General features: G+C 41.5%; 1 protein-coding gene across 1 annotated transcript in view; it reads left to right on the top strand.

Annotated features, from left to right (window-relative positions):
* Positions 1 to 452: 452 nt before the first annotated feature.
* Positions 453 to 11,631, top strand: part of PON2 (paraoxonase 2) — a 28,251-nt gene continuing 17,072 nt past the window's right edge. Inside the window, exons 1-2 of the mRNA XM_019443379.2 lie at positions 453 to 586; positions 10,040 to 10,110. Of these exons, the coding sequence (XP_019298924.1) occupies positions 513 to 586; positions 10,040 to 10,110 (145 nt within the window). The 5' untranslated portion in view covers positions 453 to 512. The remainder of the gene's footprint in view (positions 587 to 10,039; positions 10,111 to 11,631) is intronic.

Here is an 11,631-nt window from a genome sequence, read left to right as displayed (position 1 = left end):
ACAGTTTTCCCATACACTGAGCTGAGATCAAAAAGTGTTCAGGTCTGCAGGCCTCGAGCCCAGATGAAGGATTACCAGGAACAGAATGTCTCTTTCCTTCCGTCTACACCCTGGTATAAAGAATAGTGATTCCAGCATGAGGTTATTTACAAGACAGGACTCTGTATCTTTTCCTGTAATGAAAAAGAATCTTTAAAACTTTACCTAGAAGTTTCCTACTGGGATAAGGAGTAAGGAATGTCTTTGAAGACTAGGAAAATGAGAAAGGAACGCGGGCTGCCTGAGGTCCTTGGGGTTGTTTGTTTGGGATAGGAGGCGAAGGAATTCCAAATTTCACGCCCTCAACCTAAACTGGGGCATCCTGGGAAAGCTTCTGGGGAAGCGGGTGGTGACAAAGGCCAAGGGCCGGGCCGAGGGCGGAGCCGGGGCGGAGCGCGGCCGGAGCGGGGAGGCGGGCACCGCCCACCGTGCTCCCCGTCCAGCGAGAGCTTGGCGGCGCCGGCTCCCGAGCCATGGGGAGGTTGGTGGCTCTGAGCTTGCTGGGGATAGCGCTGGCGCTCCTGGGCGAGAGGCTCCTGGCGCTCAGGTAGGTGGGCCCTCGCGCACCGAGGCGCCGGCGCGCGGCCCGGCTGTGGGACGCCCCCCCGAGCTTCCCCCGCGCTCGGGTCCCCAGGCCCGGGTGGCCGCCGGCTGCGGGAGAGGGCGCAGGCCATGCAGGGATTCTCCAGCTGCCGGGCAGAAAACTCCGGGTTGTTCTCAGATCCGCAGCTTGTGAAACACCTCCACCCCCACCCCAGCTTCTAGCAAAACCTAACACAGTTTGGGCTGAATCTCGAGACTTTCTGGGAAGTTGAGGAGCCCCAGCGAGTGCTTTGCAAGCACTCCCAGGCAAACCCAGCTCTTTAAACTTGGAAGCAAAACTATTACTCATGCACTGAAACTTTCATTATAAAGATTTATTTCAAGTCATTGGTGCTGCTTCTCTTTGTTGCCCAAACCAGCCTCCTTCTTTAATAAAGTTGTGCACCATCCCTCCCCTGCCTAAGTTTGAGAAACTTTTCATCTTTCTAATCTTGGCGCTGTGCATCAAATATATTTGAGATATTCAGCGACTGGTCTTACATCACTTCCTTATTTATCTCCACTGAGGAACCCTGAAGCCAGAATGTCAAACAGCACAAGCCTAGTGCATGTCCCAATTTAATTATAATGAAAATCACGGATGGGTAGACATCCTAGTTTATAAGTTACCAACTCAAATTTTATAAGCCTCGTGCAGATGGATTCCAGAAATACTGAGCACCAATTCTGTATGGTGTGCTGTGTTGGGCTCCTGTAATGGAGTCAGGCGCTGTCCTCACCTTTAAGAAGTTCACCCTATTACAGGGGAGAAGAGAAGTAAAACAAACGTATCAATTTGGGTGTCCAGGACAGGTACAAACCAACCCCTGCAGGCTTAAGGAGGAAAGATGGAGCCCTTGAAGGTGGAGTTCAGGAGAAAGAGACTATTTGAAATTGGTCTTGAAGGATGGGTGAAACATATGTGGGGATGAAGGAGGCCATCCCAGATGAAAAACGAAGCATGAACAAAGGGGAACGGGTGGGAAAGTTTGGAGATTAGCAGTAGACCAACTTGAGGGGAGTTAAGGAGTCCAGGGTAGGAAAGGTTTTGAGATGGTTAACTAGGAGTTCAAAAATTGGGGCCTGCTTTGATAGGCAAAGGAGAACTATTGATGTTGGTGCGTGTGTGCGTTTCAACAGGAATCTGTTTAAACCATATAAAGCCTAATCAGTTGCTGTGTTATAAAGCATAGTTAGTTGTGCTACATAGAGACAAAGCTGGAAGGACGGATTGGAGGAGAGCAGTTCTCAATCCTGGCTGTATGTTAGAATCTCCTGGGAGGCTGATGCCTGGGCTGCACCCCCAAAAATTCTGATTCAGTTGGTCTGAGTGGGGCCGAGGCATGAGTGTTCTTTATTTTATTTTATTTTATTTTATTATTATTTTTAATATTTATTTATTTTTGAGAGAGAGAGCGCGCACACGAGCATGTGAGTGAGGGAGGGGCAGAGAGAGAAGGAAATAGATCTGAAGTGGGCTCCAGCTCACAAACTGCGAGATCACGACCTGAACTGAAGGCAGATGCTTCACTGACTGAGACACCCAGGCGCCCTGAGCGTTTATTTTAAAAGATTCTCCTTATAATTCTAATATGCAGTTACAACTGAGAAGTAGTAGAATAGAGAGTAAGCAGATATGGGAAAACTAGTTAAGGTATTGCAGTGGTTTGGAGAGAATAACAGAACAGGGGCCCAAACCTGAGCCCCAGTGATAGGGGGGGAGGAAGTCAAAGGTGATGCCAGGGTTTCTGTGTCTACTGACCTATAGCTGGAGCTTTATCTGCTGATAAAGGGGTGCAAGCTGGGGGAAGTGTGTGACAGAGGGAAGAATTCTTACTGGTAGGAAATGGACATGTTGGCCTGAATTTTCATGTTACATAAATCCCCAACTTGCTCTGCAGAACATTCTTGAATTGGATGGTTTTGTACATTCTGTCCAGCTCTCAGTTTCAAAGGTAGTACCACTAAAATTCACAAGCTCATTAAATTGTCCTGAACTTCAAGCCATCAGTGTTCCACAAGCTGAAGTTTTCCCAAATCATGGGTTTTTCTTCTTACCAATCTTAAAATTTTAAATTTAAGTCCCTTTAAATGAGTTATAGTTGCAAATCTAAGAAAAAGTAAATGAAGCTTATTTACATAGAATGTACCTTACAGGTAATTTACAATTTAATGCATCTTTTCTTTAGAGAGATTTGACTGTAATAAATTTTACCAAGCAGTGACTTTCTAGGGTGGTAACTTCCTCGGATAGTTGACGCCCTCAATCGGCTGATGTGAGAACGTTAGGATATGTGATAGGTGACTAGATTTAGAAAATAACGCAGGATGCCCAGTTAAATTTGAGTTTTAGATAACCGACGAACCATTTTGTAGGATAAGCGGATCCTATGCAATATTGGGGCATGATTATACTAAAATATCATTCTTTATTTGAAATTCAAATTTGGGCATCTTGTCTTTTATTTGGCAACCCTGTGATTGTGCCTGCTCTTGACAGATACAGGTGGGGTGCTCAAATGCATAGCATCTCTCCTTTCAGACCCTTAGCGTCTATTTTGAAAAGCAGCATGTTCCTACCTCCCCATAAGGAAAGGCTCTTCAAAAAACAGGCTTTTGTTTTTTTGTTTTTTTGCTCTCATCTGGTACCAGCTATTTCATTATTCTATTTTTAGAGATGGCGCTTTGGCACTCAAGTTATTTCTCTCCCCCCAGGGCGCCCACTTAAATTTCAACCTGAATTTCAGATAAACAGCGAATAATTTTTTTTTTTTTTTTTTTTTTTTTTTTTTTTTTTAGGATAAGTATGCCCCAGATGGATAAATGGAATCAAAGCTGTCTCTTTCCTTCTGAACTGTAACTGGCCAAAGTTCCCAGGGGAGGATGGCATATTACAACCAACTTTTCTACTCCTCCCTAGTTGAGCAATAAAGGGGAAAATAGAAAGACACAAATTTCCCTGGGCCAGTTGCTACCTGCTGCAAAGTACACATACTTGAATGAATCATGAGACTTGAGTACATCAGAGACCTATGCGTGAGCAGGAATCCCCAAACAAGCATCTGAATATTCCGCTTGTTGCATGATAGATTTTATGACAGCCGCACCAGAAAGCTATCCAGTCTGCTTTTGAACTCTTCTGAAAGTTCAGGTTTTATTTTTAAACTACCATCCTCCTTATCATTTATTGTGTGACTGCTGTGTGCTGATCACTGTGTCAAAAGTTCTTTATAGTAAACCAAAATGTACATTTACTGACATTTGGAAAGAAATTCCTTTTACATTTATGCCTCCATTCAGTCTTCATATATGTCTTCTTTCCTATATTATATGTGTTAAAACTGAGGCTGGAGGAAGTCAACTAGTAGCTCAACAGGTAATAAGTGCTGAACGTAAACTCCAAACTAGGTCTTCTCTTTTGCCCCCTGCTTCCCCACAGCTTCCTAGCTTTTCTGCCTTTGGAGTAAATTACTTACTTCCAGCTTAACATGCCTAATCACAAATTCTTAGTTACTAAGTACCAGCATTAAGGGGACTCAAGGGGTGAAAATTCCAAGAGGTTTTACAAGTCTGTATACAAAAGATAAAGCCCCTGTTTGTCTATATTTAAGCCTGTACTTAGAAGATAAAGCCCCATCAGTGGTTTGTAAATTCAAAGGCCATGAGATATGGAACAAAGTAATGCCAGGTAGTAACACTGTTTTCCTAGTTTGCTGAAGATGAGGCAATATAATAATTAACTGCCCCTATCTCATCCTGTTCTGGATGGCTAATGCTGTTTTCCTAAGTGAAAGAAATAGAAATTGATTTCATGGTAATGACTGTTAGTTAAGGGTTCATGCTCTGTGGCCTAGATGGCCTGAATTCATTCCTTAGCTCCACTATTTACCTGGGACCTTGGCTTTTTATTTCACCTTTCTGTGCTTCAATGTCCCAATCTGTAGGATGGGGATATCAATACTACCCACTCCATAGTGGGGCTATGAAAACATGAAGTTCATTCTTGTACTTGTAAAGTGCTAAAACAATGCCAAATACGTAGTAAGTGCTCATTGAAAGTTACCTGTAATGACAATGTTCAGGCAGGGTTCTTAGACTTTTGGGCCATAGATCTGTTTGGCAGTCTGGTAAAGTCTTGACTCCTTCTCAACATTATGCTTTTATTTTATTTTTTAATTTTTGTGTGTGGTGCCCCTCTTTTTTTTTAGTTTTTATTTTAATTCAGTTTGGTAAACCTGCAGTGTTATTTTAGTTTCAGGTGTACAATATAGTGATTCAACACTTCCATATATCACCCTGTGCTTTTCACAAGTTCCCTCCTTCATCCCCATCACCTATTTCACCGATCCCTCCACACCCACCTCCCCCCTGGTAACAATCAGTTTGTTCTCCATAGTTAAGAGTCTGTTTCTTGGTTTGTCTTTCTCTGTTTTCCCCTTGGCTCATTTTTTTTTTTCCTTAAATTCCATACATGAGTGAAATCATATGGTATTTGTCTTTCTCTGACTTATTTTGCTTAGCATTATTGTCTGTAGCTCCATCCAGGTCACCACAAATGGCAAGATTTCATTCTTTTGTATGGCTGAATTCTGTTCCATTGTGTATGTGTGAGTGTGTGTGTGTGTGTGTGTATCGCATCTGTCACGTCTTTATCCATTCATCAACCGATAAGACACTTTGGTGTCCATCATGTTTTTAAATGCATAAAATACAATACATAGGGCTGTAAAACAAAATTAAATACTATTTAAGTATTTAAATACTAAATACTTAATTTAAATACTTAAATGCTGTTACCAGCTTATTTTAAAAATCTAATGATACAACAATGTGGGCTTCTTAATTAAAGCCTTACATAGATATAAAGGTAGTTGAATATGTAGCAATAGATATTTTGAAGTTGCAGTGAGTATAAATGGTATTTTGAGGTATCTACAGCAACTGAAATGTGATGTAACAATGTCTGTGATTTCTGTTATTGACAGGGAGACATAGGTACTGCTAGTAGAAACTTCTGTGGCTTCTTGCCTGCAGTCATCATTGAAGGAGACTTACTTTCAGTTAGGTTTAAATAAAGATATATATATTTTTCCCATTTATGTTCATGGATCCCTGAATTTTACCCACGACTCCATAAAGGCCACTGGACCCCTGCTGAAGAACCTTGATGTACCTGTTTCTGGTAGGGGTCATTTGGGAAATGACTGCTGGCTCAGTTGAAGGAAGACCGTGTATATTCTTTGCTGCACTACACCTATCGTATAGTTGTAACTAAAAGAAAAATAACAAAATTTTAATGAAAAAGAAGAGGAAAGTGAGAAAAGCAGAAGGAGCCTGGAGCAGTAGCGGTTGCCTAGAACATTATGTCTGAGGCTGGCTGTGGGTTAAAGGGAAAGAGTGCTATGATTGATTGGCAATGGCTGCATGACAGCAGACAGCCATCCCTGACCTAATTCAGTCACAAGGATGCTGTGGACATAAAGTGTTAGGGAGCAAATAGGCTGTAGCAAAAATGTCACTTATTTGTGTTTGTACCATTTATTTGTTTACTTATTTATTATTTTTAAAAATATATTACTTAAAAAAATTTTTTTAATGTTTATTTTTGAGAGAGAGACAGAGTAAGAGCAGGGGAGGGGCAGAGAAAGAGGGAGACACAGAATCCAAAGCAGGGTCCAGGCTCTGAGCTGTCAGCACAGAGCCCAACATGGAGCTCGAACTCATGGACCACGAGATCATGACTTGAGCCAAAGTCAGATGCTTAACCGACTGAGCTACCCAGGTTTCCCTATTTATTTATTTTTAATTTGGTATAAATATATTTGAGCTGACTGATCTCTTAGTCCAAAGAGGTTTGTGTAGTTTTCTCATATATACTCCCCAGACTTCTTAAATTGGTTAACAGGAGTGTTTTCAGTTGCAAATAACATGCATCAAATTAATTATATATAAATAAAGGCTTATTTTTCTCACATGATGAAAACTTTGTAGGTAAGTCATTCTATAGCTTTTCCATCAAGCCCGTGGTCATATAAAAAAATTAGATTCTTCTAGTTTTGTCCTTCAATCCTTCACTGTTGGCTTTATGTCCTCATACTTGTCGTGTTAAGGATACTGAATGGTTGGTATAGTCTCAAGCACTGTACGTGTGGTCATATCATGAAGAAGGGAGAAGGGGTGATGCCAGTTAGCTCTCATCTTGTGTCTTCATTTTCTTTTTTTTTTTTATAATATTTTTTTTAACGTTTATTTATTTTTGAGACAGAGAGAGACAGAGCGTGAACGGGGGAGGGTCAGAGAGAGAGGGAGACACAGAATCTGAAACAGGCTCCAGGCTCTGAGCGGTCAGCACAGAGCCCGACGCGGGGCTCGAACTCACGGACGGTGAGATCATGACCTGAGCCGAAGTCGGCCGCTTAACTGACTGAGCCACCCAGGCGCCCCATGTCTGCATTTTCTATCAGGAACAAAAATATCTTTCTCCAAAGCCTGGGTCATATGATTGCCTCTAAATACAGAGGGGGCTGGGAAAGCAAATATTTGGCTTGTCTGTCTCTGCAGTGGAAAGGAGCAAGGAAGAAAGGGGTTGAGAATGGCTTTAGGTTTGTTAGCTAATAGGTCCTACCAGCCTTAATGCAGAAGTTCACTAATGGGTAGGGAACTGGTAGTTCTACCAGGTAAAAAGCCTAGCAGTATTCTACAAAAAGGATGTGAAAGTCTTGATGGGCCACGAAGGTTGGAAACAAAACCCTATCTTTTCTTCTAAAGGAAAGATAAGAAAAAATGATTTGATTAACCAGAAGTTCTGCACAACTCTTGTGTGACTCCCGTTTTGTTTTGTTTTTTTAATTTAAAGTGTATTCATTTTTTTTTTTGAGAGAGAGAGAGAGAGCATGGGGGAGGAACAGAGAGACACATGCACAGAAACTGAAGCAGGCTCCAGGCTCTGAGCGGTCAGCACAGAGCCCGACGCGGGGCTCGAACTCATGAACTGTGAGATCATGACCTGAGCCGAAGTCCGCCGCTTAACCAATTAACCAACTGAGTCACCCAGGTGCCCCCTGTGTAACTCAGTTTTAATAGTTCGCAGTCTGCATTTCTAGAGATGATATTGTACAGCTAAACTAGTTGATGAAGGTTACCCTATTAGCAGTGGGTAATCATCAGTCATTTATGCAGACCTAAGTTGTCTGTAAAAATATAACCGACCTAAATTGTTCAAACACATCTGAATTGTATTTTATCCATATAGTTTATCTTGGCAATAGGTAGATGATAATCCTCTCCCCCTTTTTGTAAAGTTAAAGGGACATAATAGTAAGTTGTATAAAATTGACACCCAAGCCAATGCATGACACAGAAAGTTGATGAAGCCACAGCTGAGACCTACTGACGTATCTCCATCTGTTTCTGGAGTCATGCAGTATCCACTGAACCTGAGAGGTCATCTAACCTCATCCTTGTTTTACACATAAAGAAGACTGATGTCCATAGAGATTAACCTGCTGATGGTCAGGCAGTCTTGCTGCTAAGGCAGAAGCACAGATCTCTTCCTTCCTTTCTGAGAAAAATACCAGAGTGGGTTAGAGCACTGCCTTGGAAGGTTCTTCCCAGCAGGTGTCAAACCTCAGCAAAGTTGCTTCACCTCTTGAGTCACTTCCCTCATTCCTAAGTAGGGACAAGTGTACCTACTTCTTAGGATTGTTGTAACAATTCAATGAAGTCATTCAAGTAAATCACATAGAACAGTGGCGGACTCAGTGAGTTTTAACTGTTTTTATTATTGATTTTCTTTTACCACCCATGGCTATCAGCAGTGGCATTCCCATTATCACTCGTATTACCGCCACTCTACTATATTAGGCTAAGTATACATATTTTCTCTTTAAATCACTCCAGGGATGGGGGGCCTGGGTGGCTCAGTCGGTTAGGCTTCTGACTCGATTTCGGCTCAGGTCATAATGGCATGGTTCCTAGGATTGAGCCCCTCCTGGGGCTCTGCGCTGACAGATTCTCTCTCTCCCTTGTTCTCTCCCCTATTCTTGCTCTCACTGTCTCTCTGTCTCTCAAAATAGATAAACTTCAAAAAACATAAAATTAAATAAAAAATGAAAAATTTGATCCCTCCGGGGACTTGTAAATGTGAGATTTATTGTATTTTGTCTTGCTTTGCGTTAACATTGTATTTTATGTTTAACTTTCATTACACCTACATATTTTATATGTTTACTTTAGTTACTTTTAATTTTAATTTTCTATTTTATTTATATTTGATTCACTTTAATTTTTATAGCCTTATTGCTATATTGTTTCAAGAAATTTGGATACTATTTGAGTTACATGATTCAAAATAACAGACTGATGAACATTTTAATTAGAAACACTATATATGATATGAGTTGCCAAAATATATGGTTGCTACCACCTGTTGGTAATTCTGAGTTAGGTAGGCCTCAAGTTTCTACCATGTTGCTGAGATCAGTAGACCTCCCCATATTTGGTGTCTAGAAGTGAGACGCTGTCAAGGGTATGAATGGAAGAGGGACAAGCAGCAACTTACCATTGTCGTCTCTTAAATGTGTGATATATGTGACCCACTTTGAAAAATGTCAATCACCCTGCAAGCACTCTTAACATTTGTGACTGTAGAGAACAGAAAGAGAAGGGGAGAGAGTGAGCAAAGAGAAGGCAAAAAGCCTATATAGCATGTGGCTTCAAAAGAAGAACTCCCACACCTGTTTGCCCAAACTGCTTTGTGGCCTTCTCTGGTAGAGGGGGGACCGTTCATTACAGTTTGCCATTTTCTCATGATTTCTTCACTTTATTTTTTGCCAAACAGCAACAGCAAGTAGTTTTGCTGAGGTAATTGATGTTCTCAGAAGCTCTCACCTAATGAACACTGTGCGGGGATGGGATCTCCTCGACCCAGTTCTTGACAGCTGCTTGTAGGGTATCTTCTGTGTGCCTGGCTCTGGAAAACCCATCTTCTCTTGGCCTCCTGTCAGGCACCGTGTCACTTTGCAGAGGGTCTGAGCATTTTCCGGCTCCTCCGGGCCCTCGGTAGGAAGACAGGGCTGCTGGCTCCACATCTGGAGCTCTTCCCACAACACCAGAGCTGTGTGGAATGTGACCTGGTGCTGTGTTTATATTTGCACAGGAACTTGCATTACAAGTTTTATTTGTTGAGTTATTGGCTTTCTTTTATGATCCACATTCACACATACAACTTTGTGATACGCATTTTTATTTTAACTTCATTTCTGGTGCTCTTTAATGTTCCTACCCTTGTTTTTCTATCTTCTCTTTCATCTGCTTTAGATTTATGCTATGTTTTATGTATTGCTGTAAGCCTCTTTAAACCCTGTCTGCAACAAAGCAAGGAATACATAAACAGATAGATTTTTTTTTTTTTAAACAGGAATCGACTTAAAGCCTCCAGAGTAGTAGAATCCGTAGACCTTCCAAACTGCCACCTCATTAAAGGAATCGGTGAGTATGAGAAAATGCTTGTTGTACTCCTTACATTGTTTGGCCAAAAACACGAAAAAACTCACTAGCAGTGTTTTGGCACACCACTAGCGTTCATCAGAGGAAAAATCACATTAAGTCAATGAAAACCTCTTTGGTCAGTCTTTTTTTTTTTTTTAAATCTCATGCACCTGTATTTCTTTTGTCCCCCACTCTCACTGCAATTTGTTAATTATTTGTGTAATCCTATGTTTGTTGCTTGATTTCTTGCTTGTTTAGTGACTTTTCTGAACAAGTTTTATAAAGTTTATATTCTTCACTGTGTGTGGCCCCTGGAATCTGTGCTCTGTCAGCCTAGAGGTCAGCTAGTGAAGGTGTCAGAAAAAAGAGAAGTTACAAAATGGAAAATGAAAATCTCTCAACAAAATCTCCACCGCACACAGAAATAACTCCAGAGATAAAGTTTTCCTTATCTTTCCTGATACTTCCAACTCAAATGCAAACAAATACATGCATATTTCACAAATGGCATCTTAATATAAGATTATATTCTGCAACCTGCTTTGTTCTCAGTGGAAGGTGAACAGCTTTCCACATCAACTCATGTAGACCTACCTCCTTCTTTTTACTGTTTGCACATACCGTGGTTTATTTAATCATTTCCTTCTTGATGCACATTTGGATGGTTGCAGTTTTTTGCAACCACAAACAAATCAGTGAACATCATTGTACATGTAGCTCTTGTATGTCTGTAGGATGACTTGTTGACGGTGAGATTGTTCAGGGAGCAGACGTGTTTTAAGTTTTGATAGTCATTGCTAAATTGCCCTGGATTGGCATTGCTAATAAAGTACTTCATATCTATAACCACATTCACTACAGGCAGAGTTCACAGTGCTCTTTGAACAAAAACAAAGTAGTGATCCTTTTCTGGATCAGACACAAGAAGGCTTCATTTTCATGAAACCTATCAGTTTTCAGAGCAGCCTTCTGTACGTCAAAGTTTCTTTCCAGTTGTGTTATTCGCCTTCCCTTTCCGCATCTGTTTTTTATGTGCCCTGTGTCCTATTTTCCATTGTTGCTTTAGTCCACCTTCCTAGTTCTATCTCCCTTGCCTGGACTCCGTGACTTCTTGCTCCTGGGGCTTCTCCTCTTTGTTGCCCTTACCGCTGCCCACACACTTAGCAGGAAGATACAAACTCAGTATCAAATACCACACGGGCAAGATCTGTGCTGGATAATGCAGACAGTTCTAGAAATAAGGTTGTCTGGAGTCCCAAGAAACTCAGCAACTGCATCCTGCCTTCTGGCTGCATTCATGAAGAGCCCCTTCAGAATGGCCACCAAGCAAAAGCCAGATGGCATCTGTGAGGGATGTTGTACAAGGTTGGGAGGGTGAGTCAGTGATCTCGAAGGTTACTCCTGCTACTGAGTTAATAATTGTCAAATTATTAAACAGCCCTTGGCCCTGTGGAGCCCACCTTCTGTGAATTCAAGTCCCAGAGTAGACAATAGGGCACAGCCAGACACATTCCAGGATGA

This window comes from Panthera pardus, unplaced genomic scaffold (assembly GCF_024362965.1).
Source record: "Panthera pardus isolate Hobbes unplaced genomic scaffold, ASM2436296v1 HiC_scaffold_8, whole genome shotgun sequence".
Classification (NCBI taxonomy): domain Eukaryota; kingdom Metazoa; phylum Chordata; class Mammalia; order Carnivora; family Felidae; genus Panthera; species Panthera pardus.
The sequence above is the reverse complement of the archived record's forward strand: the minus strand, read 5'-3'. Positions and strand labels throughout refer to the sequence as shown.